At 43.6% G+C, this 22961-nt stretch overlaps 1 protein-coding gene across 1 annotated transcript in view; it reads right to left on the bottom strand.

Moving 5' to 3' along the window:
• fam117bb (family with sequence similarity 117 member Bb) overlaps positions 1–22961 on the bottom strand; it is a 112165-nt gene that overhangs the window by 22864 nt on the left and 66340 nt on the right. The window contains exons 3-4 of the mRNA XM_064964080.1: positions 14247–14339; positions 10771–10878 (exon numbers count right to left, since the gene is read on the bottom strand). Coding sequence (XP_064820152.1) covers positions 10771–10878; positions 14247–14339 — 201 coding nt within the window. The remainder of the gene's footprint in view (positions 1–10770; positions 10879–14246; positions 14340–22961) is intronic.

The raw sequence follows: 22961 nt of genomic DNA, 5'->3' as shown, positions 1-22961 counted from the left end.
GGTGCTATCTGCTCTAGATAACACAGGCTATAATACTAACTGGTGCTATCTGCTCTAGATAATACAATACTAACTGGTGCTATCTGCTCTAGATAATACAATACTAACTGGTGCTATCTGCTCTAGATAATACAGGCTATAATACTAACTGGTGCTAGCTGCTCTAGATAATACAGGCTATAATACTAACTGGTGCTATCTGCTCTAGATAACACAATACTAGCTGGTGCTATCTGCTCTAGATAATACAGGCTACAATACTAACTGGTGCTATCTGCTATAGATAATACAGGCTATAATACTAACTGGTGCTATCTGCTCTAGATAATACAGGCTATAATATTAACTGGTGCTATCTGCTCTAGATAACACAATACTAGCTGGTGCTATCTGCTCTAGATAATACAGGCTACAATACTAACGGGTGCTATCTGCTCTAGATAATACAGGCTACAATACTAACAGGTGCTATCTGCTCTAGATAATACAGGCTGTAATACTAACGGGTGCTATCTGCTCTAGATAATACAGGCTACAGTGCTAATGGGTGCTATCTGCTCTAGATAATACAGGCTATAATACTAACGGGTGCTATCTGCTCTAGATAATACAATACTAACAGGTGCTATCTGCTCTAGATAATACAGGCTATAATACCAACGGGTGCTATCTGCTCTAGATAATACAGGCTATAATACTAACTGGTGCTATCTGCTCTAGATAATACAATACTAACTGGTGCTATATGCTCTAGATAATACAGGCTATAATACTAACTGGTGCTATCTGCTCTAGATAATACAGGCTATAATATTAACTGGTGCTATCTGCTCTAGATAACACAATACTAGCTGGTGCTATCTGCTCTAGATAATACAGGCTACAATACTAACTGGTGCTATCTGCTCTAGATAATACAGGCTATAATATTAACTGGTGCTATCTGCTCTAGATAACACAATACTAGCTGGTGCTATCTGCTCTAGATAATACAGGCTACAATACTAACGGTGCTATCTGCTCTAGATAATACAGGCTATAATACTAACAGGTGCTATCTGCTCTAGATAATACAGGCTGTAATACTAACGGGTGCTATCTGCTCTAGATAATACAGGCTACAGTGCTAATGGGTGCTATCTGCTCTAGATAATACAGGCTATAATACTAACGGGTGCTATCTGCTCTAGATAATACAATACTAACAGGTGCTATCTGCTCTAGATAATACAGGCTATAATACCAACGGGTGCTATCTGCACTAGATAATACAGGCTATAATACTAACTGGTGCTATCTGCTCTAGATAATACAGGCTATAATACTAACTGGTGCTATCTGCTCTAGATAATACAGGCTATAATACTAATGGGTGCTATCTGCTCTAGATAATACAGGCTATAATACTAATGGATGCTATCTGCTCTAGATAATACAGGCTATAATACTAACTGGTGCTATCTGCTCTAGATAATACAGGCTATAATGCTAACTGGTGCTATCTGCTCTAGATAATACAGGCTATAATGCTAACTGGTGCTATCTGCTCTAGATAATTCAGGCTATAATACTAACGGGTGCTATCTGCTCAAGATAATACAGGCTATAATACCAACGGGTGCTATCTGCTCTAGATAATACAGGCTATAATACTAATGGGTGCTATCTGCTCTAGATAATACAATACTAACTGGTGCTATCTGCTCTAGATAATTCAGGCTATAATACTAACGGGTGCTATCTGCTCAAGATAATACAGGCTATAATGCTAACTGGTGCTATCTGCTCTAGATAATTCAGGCTATAATACCAACCGGTGCTATCTGCTCTAGATAATACAGGCTGTAATACTAAAACGGATGCTATCTGCTCTAGATAATACAGCCTATAATACCAACCGGTGCTATCTGCTCTAGATAATACAGGCTATAATACTAATGGGTGCTATCTGCTCTAGATAATACAGGCTACAATACTAACCGGTGCTTTCATTAAATTTCAGTTTCTTGGAATTTATTTTCTGACCTCAGAGGTGAACTTAAGTACAGACTTAAGTACAGATTTGGAAGACCTAGTAACTAGTTATAGTTACTATCTGTGGGCTGTACTGTCTGGAGGAACTAATACTGTATGGACGAACTAGAACCATCTGGAGGAACTAGTACAGTCTAGAGGAACTAGTACAGTCTAGAGGAACTAGTACAGTCTGGATGAACTAGTACCGTCTAGAGGAACTAGTACAGTCTGGAGGAACTTCTACTGTCTAGAGGAACTAGTACAGCCTGGAGGAACTAGTACAGTCTGGAGGAACTAGTACAGTCTGGAGGAACTGGTACTGTCTGGAGGGACTAGTACAGTCTGGAGGGACTAGTACAGTCTGGAGGAACTAGTACCGTCTGGAGGAACTAGTACAGTCTGGAGGAACTAGTACTGTCTAGAGGGACTAGTACAGTCTGGAGGAACTAGTACAGTCTAGAGGAACTAGTACTGTCTAGAGGAACTAGTACAGTCTGGAGGAACTAGTACCGTCTAGAGGAACTAGTACAGTCTGGAGGAACTAGTACCGTCTAGAGGAACTAGTACAGTCTGGAGGAACTAGTACAGTCTGGAGGAACTAGTACCGTCTGGAGGAACTAGTACTGTCTAGAGGGACTAGTACAGTCTGGAGGAACTAGTACAGTCTGGAGGAACTAGTACAGTCTGGAGGAACTAGTACCGTCTAGAGGAACTAGTACAGTCTGGAGGAACTAGTACCGTCTAGAGAAACTAGTACAGTCTGGAGGAACTAGTACTGTCTAGAGGAACTAGTACAGTCTGGAGGAACTAGTACAGTCTGGAGGAACTAGTACAGTCTGGAGGAACTAGTACCGTCTAGAGGAACTAGTACAGTCTGGAGGAACTAGTACCGTCTGGAGGAACTAGTACCGTCTGGAGGAACTAGTACTGTCTAGAGGAACTAGTACTGTCTAGAGGAACTAGTACCGTCTAGAGGAACTAGTACTGTCTAGAGGAACTAGTACTGGTATAGTTACTCTCTGAAGGAAGTTAACTTACATTTTACCAAATCACTTTGGAACATAGATTTCACAGGAGGTTGGTGGCACCTTAATTGGGGAGGACAGGCTTGTGGAACAGAATAGTTGGAATGGTATCAAATACATCAAACACATGGTTTCCATGGTTTCCATGGCTTCCGGGGGTTTGTTGCCATTCCATTCGCTCCATTCTGGACATTAGTATGAGCCGTTCACCCCTCAGCAAACTCCTGTGATTCATTTATATTATAATACCGTCGCTGTCGGATGAATTGATCCTATTGGCTCCCCTTTACGTCTGTATGAACGTTTCACGGCCCCCTTGACCAATGCAATGTATTAAAAATAGATAGTCATCACAACAGTTAAGTCCATTGGCTCTCAAAGTTGTCTGTCAAACCTTGTTGGTTTGCTCTATAACCTGTTAGTTCATATGCCTTGCGACCGTGTAATATAGGCCTGAAGGCCGGGACAATAAGACAATAAGAATAAGACACCTTTGTTTTTAGTACGAAACCGGGAAGAAACCTCAGTCAAGTCCACAAAGGATAGTGCATGTACAGTAACAGACAGTTACATGACCTACAGCCTGGTCAAGTTAATGTTTCCCACATTTTCAAACCACTAAAAAAACTATTGATTTAGAACCACGGAGAGTTACCGCAAGTCGCAAAGAAAACAGGAGCTGCCGCCACTATTCCAGCACCATTTCAACTTCAACATCATCAAATCTCCTCTGCTTCGTCCAATACAGTGAAACTAAATGATACCAGAAACAATTGAGTCTAATCAATGTAAGCTAAATATGATGTGGCTGACGACAGATTTCTGTGTGTGTTTGTCTGTCCAAGTCGAAAAACATGTTGACTCACGCTACCTGTAGATAAACGCCATCCTCCTCTCTTTCATGTTAAAGAAACGGTTTATCACTCTGTTATACAGTACAGGCTATTATTTATTGTTGTCCTTGGCTACCTGGCTAAAATTTGCTCGCAAGCCTAACTTCCATTCACGGACAACATTTAACATTAGCCTTCTACATCTACTTCCATCCTCTCAGACAATTATTTTTTTTTTACCCCTTTTTCTCCCCAATTTCATGGTGTCCAATTGTTTAGTAGCTACTATCTTGTCTCATCACTACAACTCCCGTACGGGTTCAGGAGAGACAAAGGTTGAAAGTCATGCGTCCTCCGATACACAACCCAACCAAGCCGCACTGCTTCTTAACACAGCGTCATCCAACCCGGAAGCCAGACGCACCAATGTGGCCTCTCAGACAATTTGATATTTTATTGCTTTAAACTAGTAGCTAGATCGTGTGTTATTCCTTGTCTCTTTCTAGAAGCAAACAACTGTTTTTTTTACAAATTCATTTGAATTGTAATTACATCACCACTATTGGCCTATTTTATTGTCTTACCTCCCTTATCTTACTTCATTTGCACACACTGTATATAGATTTTTTTTCTACTGTGTTATTGACTGTACGTTTGTTTATTCCATGTGTAACTCTGTGTTGTCTGTTCACACTGCTATGCTTTATCTTGGCCAGGTCGCAATTGCAAATGAGAACTTGTTCTCAACTAGCCTACCTGGTTAAATAAAGGTGAAATAAATATAATAATAATTTTTAAAAAGACCAGAAGGTCCTTCACTGACTTTCAGCCTGTAAGTTTAAATTCCATCCAATTTTCAACAGACTGCCATGTCAATATCTGTTACTCCAAGACATCAGGTAGCTTTCCATACAATTTGCAACAGACTTTCATGCGAATATTCTAAAATCTACAGAAAACAATAATTATTATTATTATTATTAATATATTATTATTATTATGTATCCCCAACCGGAGAGGTTCCCACGTGATGACGTTGGGCACATAAAAATAACTTTTACTGTTAAATTCCCGTAACTCTCGTAACGAATAAAATGTAAAAAAAAATACAAAATCGTAATTTCAACTCTACTGATGGTTTTGTCACAAACTGTTGAGTTATATAGCAAACGGGCCCACTCTGGTCTTGGCACAAGCGCTCTAGCCAACAGCTCACAGATACAACGGGGGGGGGGCTAGGCTATCTACAATAATGAGATTATTATGAGTAACAGTGATATTATTTTGTATTTGTCAAACTGCAGCCAAGCATCGATCGTCATGTCACCAGAATAAGACCCTTGATATTGATTAGAAAGGACTGGATCATTAAGCTCATCGCCGTGCTCTTTCACCACCTTGTGAAGTTCATCATGAAGTTCATCACTTCCACTAGATGTCAACCGTCTTTGGAAACTTGAATGAGGCTTCTGTGTTGTGGGGCTGAATAAGAGCTGAATGAGTCAGGTTACTGGCAGAGAGCCATTTCCTGGTCATGCGCATTCCACATGATATCGCCCTGCGTTCCGTTGCTCCTGTAGACACAAAGGATTTCTCCGGGATTATTTTATTGAAGAGACTTTTTTGAAGATTTATGATAAAAACATCCTAATGATTTATTCTATACTTAGTTTGAAATGTTTCTTAATATATATATATTTTTTTTCAGTTTAAAGTTTCATTAAGTTTTCTTGTTTTTCAATCAACCAACAAAACACATTCACAGATGTGACAGGCTTAATATAACGTTTGAAAGATTTTTGTCCGAAGTAATGCACGAGCGTTTAGATATGTGTACCCATCGCTAACAAAAGTAGTTACTTGGACATATATAATGGACATTATCGAACAAATCAAGCATTTATTGTGGAACTGCGATTCCTGGGAGTGCTTTCTGATGAAGATCATCAAAGGTAAGGGATTTGATTATTTTTCTGAGCGCCGTCTCAGATTATTGCATGGTTTGCTTTTTCCGTAAAGTGTTTTTGAAATCTGACACAGCTGTTGCATTAACTAGAGATTTATCTATAATTCCATGTGTATAACTTGTATTACCATCTATATTTATGATGAGTATTTCTGTTGAATCGATGTGGCTATGCAAAATCACTGGATGTTTTTGGAACTAGTGAACGTAACGCGCCAATGTAAAATCAGATTTCTTTATATAAATATGAACTTTATCAAACAAAACATACATGTATTGTGTAACATGAAGTCCTATGAGTGTTATCTGATGAAGATCATCAAAGGTTAGTGATTCATTTTATCTCTATTTGTGCTTTTTGTGACTCCTCTCTTTGGCTGGAAAAATGGTTGTGTTTTTCTGTGACTTGGTGGTGACCTAACATAATCTTTTGTGGTGCTTTCACTGTAAAGCCCATTTGACAATCGGACACTGTGGTGGGATAAACAACACGATTACCTTTAAAAAGGTATAAGATACATGTATGTTTGAGGAGTTTTAATTATGAGATTTCTGTTGTTTTGAATTTGGCGCCCTGCACTTTCACTGGCTGTTGTCATATCCTCCCGTTAATGGGATTTCAGCCCTAAGAAGATTTAAGAAGCTACGTTTATTTTTACTTGAGTAAATTGCAATCTAAGTACCAGTAGTTTTACTTAAGAAACGGGACAGATCTTTAGTACATCTCTATTATAAACTATAAAAACACTTTTTTGGGGGGGGGGACAATACATTTGTTTTCCCATAATCCTATACAGAAATGTTTCAACCCCAAAGTAAACTGCAGAGTTCAGACAAATAATGAATAGCTTAAAAACCTGTTTTAAACAAGTACTGTATATCATAGAGCTATACCTAGGGCCATGCCACTGACTGGATCTGGTAGGGGTCTATAGAGGGTTTTTGAAGTCCTCACAAGGATAGTAAATCAGACGTGTGTGTAAATAAGATTCAGTAGAGGAGGACTGAGCCCAGCACAGCGACAGATGGTGCTGGAGTCTGGGACATGCACACACACACACAAACTGACGCACACACACACACAGGCGCATACACACACACACACCGACGCACACACACACACCGACGCACACACACACACACACACACACTAGGGGACAGCTGAACAGAGTGTGGCTGTTAATTGTCTCTCTGGCAAAGTTGAGGAGAGACAGAGGGATACATTCACCACATGCTGCTCTAATTCATGGACAAACACAAAACAGGAGATAGAGGAGAAGGGAAAGAAAGAGGAGGAAGAGAGTAGAGAAAGTAGAAAAGGAAGAGGAAAGAGAGGAAGAGGGAGAGAGAGAAGGAGAGGAGAGAGAGAGAGAGGGAGAGGAAGAAGAGAGGGAGAGAGAGGAAAGCGGAAAGAGAGAGGAGAGAGAAAGTGGAGAGGAGAGGAAGAAAAAGGGAGAGAGAAAGTGGAGAGAGGAAAGCGGAAAGAGAGAGGAGAGAGAAAGGGGAGAGAGAGAAAGTGGAGAGAGAAAGGGGAGAGAGGAAAGCGGAAAGAGAGAGGAGAGAGGAAAGCGGAAAGAGAGAGGAGAGAGAAAGTGGAGAGAGGAAAGAGGGAAAGAGAGAGGGAAGAGGAAAGAGAGGAGAGAGAAAGGGGAGAGAGGAGAGAGAGGGATAGAGAAAGTGGAGAGAGGAAGAGAAGGAGAGAGGAAAGAGGGGAAGAGAGGAAAGAGAGGAAAGAGAGAAGAGAGAGGGAGAGAGAGGAGAGAGGAAAGAAAGGGAGAGAGAGGAGAGAGAAAAGGGAGAGAGGAAAGAGAGAGGAAAGGAGAGGAAAGAGAGAGGAAAGAGAGAGGAAGAGAGAGGAAAGAGAGAGGAGAGAGAAAGGGGAGAGAAAAGGGAGAGAGGAGAGAGAGGAAAGAGAAAGGGGAGAGAGGAAAGAGAGAGGAAAGAGAGGAAAGAGAGAGGAGAGAGAAAGGGGAAAGAGAGGAGAAAGAGGAAAGAGAAAGGGGAGAGAGAGGAGAGAGATGAGAGAGAAAGGGAGAGGAGGAGAGAGGAAAGAGAGGGGAAAGAAAGAGGGAGAGAGGGGGGAGAGAGGAAAGAAAGGAGAGAGAGAGAGAGGAGAGAGAGGAAAGAGAGAGGGGTAAAGGATAGATAATAGACAGTAACAGCAGTAAACTGTTGGTAGGGGTGAAGGATAGATATTAGACAGTAACAGCAGTATACTGTAGGTAGGGGTAAAGGATAGATAATAGACAGTAACAGCAGTATACTGTAGGTAGGGGTGAAGGATAGATAATAGACAGTAACAGCAGTATACTGTAGGTAGGGGTGAAGGATAGATAATAGACAGTAACAGCAGTGTCTGTGATGAGTTTAAAAAAAGTTTGCGCAAAAAGAGGCCAATGCAGATAGTTAAATAGTTAACCACATAGCTACCCAGAATAACTATTTAGTAGTCCTATGGCTTCGGGATGGAAGCTGTTCAGGGTCCTGTTGCTTCCAGACTTGGTACTCCGGTACTGCTTGCCATGCTGTAGCAGCACAATCTATGACTTAGGTGGCTGGAGCCTGAGAATGTTGGGGCTTTCCTCTGAGACCGCCCGGTATAGAGGTCCTGGATGGCAGGGAGCTCAGACCCAGTGATGTAATGTGCCGTATGCACTACCCCAGAGAATGCCTTGCTGTCGGAGGCTGAGCAGTTGCCATACCAGGCGGTGATGCAGCCAATCAAGATGCTCTCGATGGTGCAGCTGTAGAACTGTTTGAGGATCTGAGGACCCATGGCAAATCTTTTCAGCCTCCTGAGGGGAAAAGGTGTTGTCGTGCCAACTGTGTTGGCGTGTGTGGACCATGTTAATTCCTTAGTGATGCACTACAGCCCCGTCGATGTGTATGGGGGGAGCGTGCTCGGTCCCCCTTTTCCTACAGTCCACAATCAGCTCCATGAGGGGCCCCCATGTTGAGGGTCAGAGTGGCGGAGGTGTTGTTGTCACCACCTGGGGGCGGCCCGTCAGGAAGTCCAGGATCCAGTTGCAGAGGGAGGTGTTCAGTCCCAGGGTCCTTAGCTTAGTGATGGGCTTTGAGTTCACTATGGTGTTGAACGCTGAGCTGTAGTCAATGAATAGCATTCTCACATAGGTGTTCCTTTTCCTGTTTCTGAGATTATGGTGTTTATGTGAGCCATGACCAGCCTTTCAAAGCATTTCATGGCTCCAGATGTGAATGCTACAGGACGTTAGTAATTTAGGCAGGTTGCCTTTGTGTTCCTGGGCACAGGGACTATGGTGGTCTGTTTAAAACATGTTGGTATTACAGACTCGGACAGGGACAGGTTGAAAATGTCAATGAAGACACTTGCCAGCTGGTCAGAGCATGCTCTGAGTACACGTCCTGGTAATCCGTCTGGCCCTGCATCCTTGTGAATGTTGACCTGTTTAAAGGTCTTACTGACATCGGCTACACAGTCGTCCAGAACAGCTGGTGCTCTCATTCATGGTTCAGTGATACTTTCCACAAAGTGTGTGTAGTAAAGGTGATCTAGAGTTTTTCCGGTTTAGAGTTTTAGTTGCACAGGCGACAAAGAAATGAGGTAAGACGTATTTCAGTTTCCCTGCATGAAAGCCATTAGGCCCTGACACACACAATTCAAGGCACACTTTACTCTCCCCACTGACTAGAAGCCTCTTAGCAGGTGGCATCTGTGACTCCTCAGCTCCACAAGTGAAAACTTAACACCAGTAATACAGTTTACTGAAAGAGGAAGGCTTGACCTTTATACAAGCATGTTCAAGTTCATCTGCAACTATTATGCCAATAGTCTAAACCTAAACCTAAATCTTGATCTGGATCTAAACCTGAATCTAAATCTGAATCTGGATCTAAATCTAAACCTGAATGTAAATCTAAATCTGGATCTAAATCTAAACCTAAATCTGGATCTAAATCTAAACCCGAATGTAAATCTAAATCTGAATCTAAATCTAAATCTGGATCTAAATCTAATCCTGAATCTGGATCTAAATCTGGATCTAAATCTAAACCTGAATCTGGATCTAAATCTAAACCTGAATGTAAATCTAAATCTGGATCTAAATCTAAACCTAAATCTGGATCTAAATCTAAACCTGAATGTAAATCTAAATCTGAATCTAAATCTAAATCTGGATCTAAATCTAAATCTGTATCTAAATCTAAACCTGAATGTAAATCTGGATCTAAATCTAAACCTGAATGTAAATCTACATCTGAATCTGAATCGAAACCTGAATCTAAAGCTGAATCTGAATCTAAAACTAAATCTGAATCTAAATCTGGATCTAAATCTGGATCTAAATCTAAACCTAAATCTACATCTGAATCTAAATCTAAACCTGAATGTAAATGTAAATCTGAATCGAAACCTGAATCTAAAGCTGAATCTGAATCTAAACCTAAATCTGAATCTAAACCTGAATGTAAATCTGAATTTAAATTTGAATCTAAATCTGAATCTAAACCTGAATCTAAATTTGTGTCTAAACCTGAATCAATCTAAATCTAAATCTGAATCTAAATCTGAATCTAAATCTGAATCTAAACCTAAATCAATCTAAATTTGAATCTAAATCTGAATCTAAACCTGAATCTAAATTTGTGTCTAAACCTGAATCAATCTAAATCTAAATCTGAATCTAAATCTGAATCTAAATCTGAATCTAAACCTAAATCAATCTAAATCTGAATCTAAATCTGAATCTAAACCTGAATCTAAATTTGTGTCTAAACCTGAATCAATCTAAATCTAAATTTAAATCTGAATCTAAATCTGAATCTAAATCTGAATCTAAATCTGAATCAATCTGCTTTGGGTCCTTTTGTAACAGTGGAGATCTAGATTTAGACCATTTCTATCTATTTTCTATGGCTTTACGGGTCCCTCGCCTCGCCCTGCTCACACCTGGTAGAGAGCAGCATGGTTCCCATTGAATGGTGATTTGCGTTCCTTGTCTCTATGGTGACGGCTGCTGTGCTTACTGCGCTGGAGCTGCTGCCTCAGCTTGGCAATCTGGAGAGAGAGAGACAACAGAGAGATGAGACGGGTCAGGGGGAGGAGAGGGAAGAACTGGTCCAAAATAATTTTCCAATGACCACATCTGAACCGAGAACAGCGATAACAACTTCTGGCCAGAGGATGAACGTAATATCATTCACCTAGACAGTGACAGCGAGTGACAAGCCACATTGATACAACAGCAGAATACTGTAGGTAGGGGTAAAGGATAGATAAGACAGTAACAGCAGTATACTGTAGGTAGGGGTAAAGGATAGATAATAGACAGTAACAGCAGTATACTGTAGGTAGGGGTAAAGGATAGATAATAGACAGTAACAGCAGTATACTGTAGGTAGGGGTAAAGGATAGATAATAGACAGTAACAGCAGTATACTGTAGGTAGGGGTAAAGGATAGATAATAGACAGTAACAGCAGTATACTGTAGGTAGGGGTAAAGGATAGATAATAGACAGTAACAGCAGTATACTGTAGGGGTAAAGGATAGATAATAGACAGTAACAGCAGTATACTGTAGGTAGGGGTAAAGGATAGATAAGACAGTAACAGCAGTATACTGTAGGGGTAAAGGATAGATAATAGACAGTAACAGCAGTATACTGTAGGTAGGGGTAAAGAATAGATAATAGACAGTAACAGCAGTATACTGTAGGTAGGGGTAAAGAATAGATAATAGACAGTAACAGCAGGGTACTGTAGGTAGGGGTAAAGAATAGATAATAGACAGTAACAGCAGTATACTGTAGGTAGGGGTAAAGAATAGATAATAGACAGTAACAGCAGTATACTGTAGGTAGGGGTAAAGAATAGATAATAGACAGTAACAGCAGTATACTGTAGGTAGGGGTAAAGAATAGATAATAGACAGTAACAGCAGTATACTGTAGGTAGGGGTAAAGGATAGATAATAGACAGTAACAGCAGTATACTGTAGGTAGTGGTAAAGGATAGATAATAGACAGTAACAGCAGTATACTGTAGGTAGGGGTAAAGGATAGATAATAGACAGTAACAGCAGTATACTGTAGGTAGGGGTAAAGGATAGATAATAGACAGTAACAGCAGTATACTGTAGGTAGGGGTAAAGGATAGATAATAGACAGTAACAGCAGTATACTGTAGGTAGGGGTAAAGGATAGATAATACACAGTAACAGCAGTATACTGTAGGGGTAAAGGATAGATACTAGACAGTAACAGCAGTATACTGTAGGTAGGGGTAAAGGATAGATAATAGACAGTAACAGCAGTATACTGTAGGGGTAAAGGATAGATAATAGCCAGTAACAGCGAGTGACAAGCCACATTGATACAATAGACAATCCCCTACATAGACAAGTGCAGTAAACTGGGAAATGAGGCCCGACAGGATATAAGTTTCTGTTCCTGTGTAATTAGACTAGATGAGCTCCCTGACCCCACGCAGACCTGTCTCTAATTAGACTAGATGAGCTCCCTGACCCCACGCAGACCCGTCTCTAATTAGACTAGATGAGCTCCCTGACTCCACGCAGACCCGTCTCTAATTAGACTAGATGAGCTCCCTGACCCCACGCAGACCCGTCTCTAATTAGACTAGATGAGCTCCCTGACCCCACGCAGACCCGTCTCTAATTAGACTAGATGAGCTCCCTGACCCCACGCAGACCCGTCTCTAATTAGACTAGATGAGCTCCCTGACTCCACGCAGACCCGCCTCTAATTAGACTAGATGAGCTCCCTGACCCCACGCAGACCCGTCTCTAATTAGACTAGATGAGCTCCCTGACCCCACGCAGACCCGTCTCTAATTAGACTAGATGAGCTGCCTGACCCCACGCAGACCCGTCTCTAATTAGACTAGATGAGCTCCCTGACTCCACGCAGACCCGTCTCTAATTAGACTAGATGAGCTCCCTGACTCCACGCAGACCCGTCTCTAATTAGACTAGATGAGCTCCCTGACTCCACGCAGACCCGTCTCTAATTAGACTAGATGAGCTGCCTGACCCCACGCAGACCCGTCTCTAATTAGACTAGATGAGCTCCCTGACCCAGCCACACACACCACTACCCTGACCCAGCCACACCACTACCCTGACACAACCACACCTCTACCCTGACCCAGCCACACCTCTACCCTGACCCAGCCACACCTCTACCCTGACCCAGCCACACCTCTACCCTGACCCAGCCACACCTCTACCCTGACCCAGCCACACACCTCTACCCTGACCTAGCCACTCCTCTACCCTGACCCAGCCACACCTCTACCCTGACCCAGCCACTTCATTACCCTGACCCAGCCACACCTCTACCCTGACCCAGCCACACCTCTACCCTGACCCAGCCACACCTCTACCCTGACCCAGCCACACCTCTACCCTGACCCAGCCACACCTCTACCCTGACCCAGCCACACCTCTACCCTGACCCAACCACACCTCTACCCTGACCCAGCCACACCTCTACCAAGACCCAGCCACACCAATACCAAGACCCAGCCACACCTCTACCCTGACCCAGCCACACCTCTACCCTGACCCAGCCACTCCTCTACCCTGACCCAGCCACTCCTCTACCCTGACCCAGCCACTCCTCTACCCTGACCCAGCCACACCTCTACCCTGACCCAGCCACACCTCTACCCTGACCCAGCCACACCTCTACCCTGACCCAGCCACACACATTTATGCTGCAGTAGTTTATGTGTCGGGGGGCTAGGGTCAGTTTGTTATATCTGGAGTACTTCTCCTGTCTTATCCGGTGTCCTGTGTGAATCTAAGTATGCTCTCTCTAATTTTCTCTTTCTTTCTCTCTTTCTTTCTCTCTCTCGGAGGACCTGAGCCCTTGGACCATGCCTCAGGACTACCTGACATGATGACTCCTTGCTGTCCCCAGTCCACCTGGCCGTGCTGCTGCTCCAGTTTCAACTGTTCTGCCTGTGATTATTATTATTTGACCATGCTGGTCATTTATGAACATTTGAACATCTTGGCCATGTTCTGTTGTAATCTCCACCCGGCACAGCCAGAAGAGGACTGGCCACCCCACATAGCCTGGTTCCTCTCTAGGTTTCTTCCTAGGTTTTGGCCTTTCTCGGGAGTTTTTCGAGCTGGGCGAGGCTGTAGCTGGGCGAGGGGGCAGCTGGGCGAGGGGGTGAGGAGGTGGGGAGGAGGAGGGGAGGGGGTGGGGAGGAGGTGGGGAGGAGGTGGGGAGGGGGTGAGGAGGTGGGGAGGAGGAGGGGAGGAGGAGGAGGTGGGGAGGAGGAGAGGGAGGAGGAGGGGAGGAGGAGAGGGAGGAGGAGAGGGAGGGGGTGGGGAGGAGGAGAGGGAGGAGGAGGAGGGGAGGAGGAGAGGGAGGAGGAGGGGAGGAGTGCATACCTCTTTCAGTTGGTCAGTGCTTCCCCAGGAGGCTGAGCGTTGGTGAGAAGCCCTCCTCTTCTCCACAAACTCCTCTGCCCAGGCACTGGGGGTCTGGGGAAAGACAGACACACAGATACATCAACACATCAACCAATGTTGTGCATAAAAAGGCTTAAGTCTTACGTATGTGAACAGTTCATGTACTGTACACACACAGTGATAACTCCCAGATGAATCATGTATAACAAGTTTGTTTAAATGTTTGAACAGTTGCAGGACATTTTGGTGATGAGGACTTCCATTACCACTGGCCTTCCACATAAAGGAAAATCAACAGCTCTCAGATCCAGCCAGAGAGGGAGTGACCCTCACCCTCTAATCTCCAAAAGCTCTCAGATCCAGCCAGAGAGGGAGTGACCCTAATACCACACCCTGATCATCAGCCTGTATCTAGTGAAATACTACACCCTGATCATCAGCCCTGATCATCAGCCTGTATCTAGTGAAATACTACACCCTGATCATCAGCCTGTATCTAGTGAAATACTACACCCTGATCATCAGCCCTGATCATCAGCCTGTATCTAGTGAAATACCACACCCTGATCATCAGCCCTGATCATCAGCCCTGATCATCAGCCTGTATCTAGTGAAATACTACACCCTGATCATCAGCCCTGATCATCAGCCTGTATCTAGTGAAATACTACACCCTGATCATCAGCCCTGACCATCAGCCTGTATCTAGTGAAATACCACACCCTGATCATCAGCCCTGATCATCAGCCCTGATCATCAGCCTGTATCTAGTGAAATACTACACCCTGATCATCAGCCCTGATCATCAGCCTGTATCTAGTGAAATACCACACCCTGATCATCAGCCCTGATCATCAGCCCTGATCATCAGCCTGTATCTAGTGAAATACCACACCTGATCATCAGCCCTGATCATCAGCCTGTATCTAGTGAAATACCACACCCTGATCATCAGCCCTGATCATCAGCCTGTATCTAGTGAAATACCACACCCTGATCATCAGCCCTGATCATCAGCCTGTATCTAGTGAAATACTACACCCTGATCATCAGCCCTGATCATCAGCCTGTATCTAGTGAAATACCACACCCTGATCATCAGCCTGTATCTAGTGAAATACCACACCCTGATCATCAGCCCTGATCATCAGCCTGTATCTAGTGAAATACCACACCCTGATCATCAGCCTGATCATCAGCCCTAGTGAAATACACACCCATCATCAGCCTCATCAGTATCTAGTGAAATACATACATCATCAGCCTGTATCTAGTGAAATACCACACCCTGATCATCAGCCTGTATCTAGTGAAATACCACACCCCTGATCATCAGCCTGTATCTAGTGAAATACAGATCATCCCTGATCATCAGCCTGTATCTAGTGAAATACCATCATCAGCCTGATCATCAGCCTGTATCTAGTGAAATACTGATCACAGCCCTGATCATCAGCCTGTATCTAGTGAAATACTACACCCTGATCATCAGCCCTGATCATCAGCCTGTATCTAGTGAAATACCACACCCTGATCATCAGCCTGTATCTAGTGAAATACCACACCCTGATCATCAGCCCTGATCATCAGCCTGTATCTAGTGAAATACCACACCCTGATCATCAGCCTGTATCTAGTGAAATACTACACCCTGATCATCAGCCCTGTATCATCAGCCTGTGTATCTAGTGAAATACCACACCCTGATCATCAGCCTGTATCTAGTGAAATACTACACCCTGACACCCTGATCATCAGCCTGTATCTAGTGAAATACCACACCCTGATCATCAGCCTGTATCTAGTGAAATACCACACCCTGATCATCAGCCTGTATCTAGTGAAATACTACACCCTGATCATCAGCCTGTATCTAGTGAAATACTCATCAGCCTGTATCTGATCATCATCATCAGCCTGTATCTAGTGAAATACTACACCCTGATCATCAGCCCTGATCATCAGCCTGTATCTAGTGAAATACTACACCCTGATCATCAGCCTGTATCTAGTGAAATACCACACCCTGATCATCAGCCTGTATCTAGTGAAATACCACACCCTGATCATCAGCCTGTATCTAGTGAAATACCACACCCTGATCATCAGCCTGTATCTAGTGAAATACCACACCTGCCCCTGATCATCAGCCTATCTAGTGAAATACCACACCCTGATCATCAGCCTGTATCTAGTGAAATACCACCCTGATCATCAGCCTGATCATGAAATACAGCCCTGATCATCAGCCTGTATCTAGTGAAATACACCCTACACCCTGATCATCAGCCTGTATCTAGTGAAATACCACACCCTGATCATCAGCCTGTATCTAGTGAAATACCACACCCTGATCATCAGCCTGTATCTAGTGAAATACTACACCCTGATCATCAGCCCTGATCATCAGCCTGTATCTAGTGAAATGATCATCAGCCTGTATCTAGTGAAATACCATCATCAGCCTGATCATCAGCCTGTATCTAGTGAAATACCACACCCTGATCATCAGCCTGTATCTAGTGAAATACCACACATCAGCCCTGATCATCAGCCTGTATCTAGTGAAATACCACACCCTGATCATCAGCCTGTATCTAGTGAAATACCACACCCTGATCATCAGCCTGTATCTAGTGAAATACCACACCCTGATCATCAGCCTGTATCTAGTGAAATACTACACACCTGATCATCAGCCTGTATCTAGTGAAATACCCCTGATCATCAGCCTGTATCTAGTGAAATACTGATCATCAGCCCTGATCATCAGCCTGTATCTAGTGAAATACTACACCCTGACCATCAGCCCTGATCATCAGCCTGTATCTAGTGAAATACCCACCCTGATCATCAGCCTGTATCTAGTGAAATACCACACCCTGATCATCAGCCTGTATCTAGTGAAATACCACACCCTGATCATCAGCCTGTATCTAGTGAAATACCACACCCTGATCATCAGCCTGTATCTAGTGAAATACTACACCCCTGATCATCAGCCTGTATCTAGTGAAATACTACACCCTGATCATCAGCCCTGATCATCAGCCTGTATCTAGTGAAATACCACACCCTGATCATCAGCCTGTATCTAGTGAAATACCACACCCTGATCATCAGCCCTGATCATCAGCCTGTATCTAGTGAAATACTACACCCTGATCATCAGCCTGTATCTAGTGAAATACTACACACCCTGATCATCAGCCTGTATCTGACATCTAGTGAAATACACCCTGATCATCAGCCTGTATCTAGTGAAATACCACACCCTGATCATCAGCCTGTATCTAGTGAAATACCACACCCTGATCATCAGCCTGTATCTAGTGAAATACCACACCCTGATCATCAGCCTGTATCTAGTGAAATACTACACCCTGATCATCAGCCCTGATCATCAGCCTGTATCTAGTGAAATACCACACCCTGATCATCAGCCTGTATCTAGTGAAATACCACACCCTGATCATCAGCATCTAGCCCTGATCATCAGCCTGTATCTAGTGAAATACTACACCCTGATCATCAGCCTGTATCTAGTGAAATACCACACCCTGATCATCAGCCCTGAAATCATCAGCCTGTATCTAGTGAAATACCACACCCTGATCATCAGCCCTGATCATCAGCCTGTATCTAGTGAAATACCACACCCTGATCATCAGCCCTGATCATCAGCCTGTATCTAGTGAAATACTACACCCTGATCATCAGCCCTGATCATCAGCCTGTATCTAGTGAAATACCACACCCTGATCCTGATCATCAGCCCTGATCATCAGCCTGTATCTAGTGAAATACTACACCCTGATCATCAGCCTGTATCTAGTGAAATACTACACCCTGATCATCAGCCCTGATCATCAGCCTGTATCTAGTGAAATACTACACCCTGATCATCAGCCTGTATCTGATCAGCCTGTATCTAAAATACCACACCCTGATCATCAGCCTGTATCTAGTGAAATACACACCCTGATCATCAGCCTGTATCTAGTGAAATACTACACCCTGATCATCAGCCTGTATCTAGTGAAATACCACACCAGCCTGATCATCAGCCCTGATCATCAGCCTGTATCTAGTGAAATACTACACCCTGATCATCAGCCTGTATCTAGTGAAATACTACACCCTGATCATCAGCCTGTATCTAGTGAAATACTACACCCTGATCATCAGCCTGTATCTAGTGAAATACTACACCCTGATCATCAGCCCTGATCATCAGCCTGTATCTAGTGAAATACTACACCCTGATCATCAGCCCTGATCATCAGCCTGTATCTAGTGAAATACCACACCCTGATCATCAGCATCCTGATCATCAGCCTGTATCTAGTGAAATACTACACCCTGATCATCAGCCCTGATCATCAGCCTGTATCTAGTGAAATACTACACCCTGATCATCAGCCTGTATCTAGTGAAATACTACACCCTGATCATCAGCCTGTATCTAGTGAAATACTACACCCTGATCATCAGCCCTGATCATCAGCCTGTATCTAGTGAAATACCACACCCTGATCATCAGCCTGTATCTAGTGAAATACCACCCTGATCATCAGCCTGTATCTAGTGAAATACCACACCCTGATCATCAGCCTGTATCTAGTGAAATACCACACCCTGATCATCAGCCCTGATCATCAGCCCTGATCATCAGCCTGTATCTAGTGAAATACTACACCCTGATCATCAGCCTGTATCTAGTGAAATACTACACCCTGATCATCAGCCCTGATCATCAGCCTGTATCTAGTGAAATACTACACCCTGATCATCAGCCCTGATCATCAGCCTGTATCTAGCCTGAAATCTACACCCTGAAATCAGCCCTGATCATCAGCCTGTATCTAGTGAAATACCACACCCTGATCATCAGCCTGTATCTAGTGAAATACTACACCCTGACATCAGCCCTGATCATCAGCCTGTATCTAGTGAAATACTACACCCTGATCATCAGCCTGTATCTAGTGAAATACCACACCCTGATCATCAGCCTGTATCTAGTGAAATACTACACCAGCCTGTATCTATCAAATCAGCCCTGATCATCAGCCTGTATCTAGTGAAATACTACACCCTGATCATCAGCCTGTATCTAGTGAAATACCACACCCTGATCATCAGCCCTGATCATCAGCCTGTATCTAGTGAAATACCACACCCTGATCATCAGCCCTGATCATCAGCCTGTATCTAGTGAAATACCACACCCTGATCATCAGCCTGTATCTAGTGAAATACCACACCCTGACCATCAGCCTGTATCTAGTGAAATACTACACCCTGATCATCAGCCTGTATCTAGTGAAATACCACACCCTGATCATCAGCCTGTATCTAGTGAAATACTGATCATCAGCCTGATCATCAGCCCTGATCATCAGCCTGTATCTAGTGAAATACCACACCCTGATCATCAGCCTGTATCTAGTGAAATACTACACCCTGATCATCAGCCCTGATCATCAGCCTGTATCTAGTGAAATACCACACCCTGATCATCAGCCTGTATCTAGTGAAATACTACACCCTGATCATCAGCCTGTATCTAGTGAAATACTACACCCTGATCATCAGCCCTGATCATCAGCCCTGATCATCAGCCTGTATCTAGTGAAATACTACACCCTGATCATCAGCCCTGATCATCAGCCTGTATCTAGTGAAATACCACACCCTGATCATCAGCCTGTATCTAGTGAAATACTACACCCTGATCATCAGCCCTGATCATCAGCCTGTATCTAGTGAAATACTACACCCTGATCATCAGCCCTGATCATCAGCCTGTATCTAGTGAAATACCACACCCTGATCATCAGCCTGTATCTAGTGAAATACTACACCCTGATCATCAGCCCTGATCATCAGCCTGTATCTAGTGAAATACCACACCCTGATCATCAGCCCTGATCATCAGCCTGTATCTAGTGAAATACCACACCCTGATCATCAGCCCTGATCATCAGCCTGTATCTAGTGAAATACCACACCCTGATCATCAGCCTGTATCTAGTGAAATACTACACCCTGATCATCAGCCTGTATCTAGTGAAATACCACACCCTGATCATCAGCCTGTATCTAGTGAAATACCACACCCTGATCATCAGCCTGTATCTAGTGAAATACCACACCCTGATCATCAGCCTGTATCTAGTGAAATACTACACCCTGATCATCAGCCTGTATCTAGTGAAATACTACACCCTGATCATCAGCCCTGATCATCAGCCTGTATCTAGTGAAATACTACACCCTGATCATCAGCCTGTATCTAGTGAAATACTACACCCTGATCATCAGCCCTGATCATCAGCCCTGATCATCAGCCTGTATCTAGTGAAATACTACCCTGAAATCATCAGCCTGTATCTAGTGAAATACCACACCCTGATCATCAGCCTGTATCTAGTGAAATACCACACCCTGATCATCAGCCTGTATCTAGTGAAATACTACACCCTGATCATCAGCCTGTATCTAGTGAAATACTACACCCTGATCATCAGCCCTGATCATCAGCCTGTATCTAGTGAAATACTACACCCTGATCATCAGCCTGTATCTAGTGAAATACCACACCCTGATCATCAGCCCTGATCATCAGCCTGTATCTAGTGAAATACTATCACCCTGATCATCAGCCTGTATCTAGTGAAATACCACACCCTGATCATCAGCCCTGATCATCAGCCCTGATCATCAGCCTGTATCTAGTGAAATACCACACCCTGATCATCAGCCTGTATCTAGTGAAATACTACACCCTGATCATCAGCCTGTATCTAGTGAAATACTACACCCTGATCATCAGCCTGTATCTAGTGAAATACTACACCCTGATCATCAGCCCTGATCATCAGCCTGTATCTAGTGAAATACTACACCCTGATCATCAGCCTGTATCTAGTGAAATACCACACCCTGATCATCAGCCCTGATCATCAGCCTGTATCTAGTGAAATACTACACCCTGATCATCAGCCCTGATCATCAGCCCTGATCATCAGCCTGTATCTAGTGAAATACCACACCCTGATCATCAGCCCTGATCATCAGCCTGTATCTAGTGAAATACCACACCCGGATCATCAGCCTGATCATCAGCCTGTATCTAGTGAAATACCACACCCTGATCATCAGCCCTGATCATCAGCCTGTATCTAGTGAAATACCACACCCTGATCATCAGCCCTGATCATCAGCCTGTATCTAGTGAAATACTACACCCTGATCATCAGCCTGTATCTAGTGAAATACTACACCCTGATCATCAGCCCTGATCATCAGCCTGTATCTAGTGAAATACTACACCCTGATCATCAGCCCTGATCATAAGCCTGTATCTAGTGAAATACTACACCCTGATCATCAGCCTGTATCTAGTGAAATACAGCCCTGATCATCAGCCTGTATCTAGTGAAATACCACCCTGATCATCAGCCTGTATCTAGTGAAATACCACACCCTGATCATCAGCCCTGATCATCAGCCTGTATCTAGTGAAATACTACACCCTGATCATCAGCCTGTATCTAGTGAAATACTACACCCTGATCATCAGCCTGTATCTAGTGAAATACTACACCCTGATCATCAGCCTGTATCTAGTGAAATACTACACCCTGATCATCAGCCCTAGTGATCATCATCAGCCTGTATCTAGTGAAATACTACACCCTGATCATCAGCCCTGATACATCAGCCTGTATCTAGTGAAATACCACACCCTGATCATCAGCCCTGATCATCAGCCTGTATCTAGTGAAATACTACACCCTGATCATCAGCCCTGATCATCAGCCTGTATCTAGTGAAATACTACACCCTGATCATCAGCCTGTATCTAGTGAAATACTACACCCTGATCAGCCTGTATCTAGTGAAATACTACACCCTGATCATCAGCCCTGATCATCAGCCTGTATCTAGTGAAATACTACACCCCTGATCATCAGTCCTGATCATCAGCCTGTATCTAGTGAAATACCACACCCTGATCATCAGCCTGTATCTAGTGAAATACCACACCCTGATCATCAGCCTGTATCTAGTGAAATACCACACCCTGATCATCAGCCTGTATCTAGTGAAATACTACACCCTGATCATCAGCCCTGATCATCAGCCTGTATCTAGTGAAATACTACACCCTGATCATCAGCCTGTATCTAGTGAAATACTACACCCTGATCATCAGCCCTGATCATCAGCCTGTATCTAGTGAAATACTACACCCTGATCATCAGCCCTGATCATCAGCCCTGATCATCAGCCTGTATCTAGTGAAATACTACACCCTGATCATCAGCCCTGATCATCAGCCTGTATCTAGTGAAATACCACACCCTGATCATCAGCCTGTATCTAGTGAAATACTACACCCTGATCATCAGCCCTGATCATCAGCCTGTATCTAGTGAAATACTACCTGATCATCAGCCTGATCATCAGCCTGTATCTAGTGAAATACCACACCCCCTGATCATCAGCCTGTATCTAGTGAAATACTACACCAGCCCTGATCATCAGCCCTGATCATCAGCCTGTATCTAGTGAAATACTACACCCTGATCATCAGCCTGTATCTAGTGAAATACTACACCCTGATCATCAGCCCTGATCATCAGCCTGTATCTAGTGAAATACCACACCCTGATCATCAGCCCT

Source organism: Oncorhynchus masou, unplaced genomic scaffold, assembly GCF_036934945.1.
Source record: "Oncorhynchus masou masou isolate Uvic2021 unplaced genomic scaffold, UVic_Omas_1.1 unplaced_scaffold_907, whole genome shotgun sequence".
Taxonomy (NCBI): domain Eukaryota; kingdom Metazoa; phylum Chordata; class Actinopteri; order Salmoniformes; family Salmonidae; genus Oncorhynchus; species Oncorhynchus masou.
Note: the sequence above shows the minus strand (reverse complement) of the source record. Positions and strands in the feature narration are given on the sequence as shown.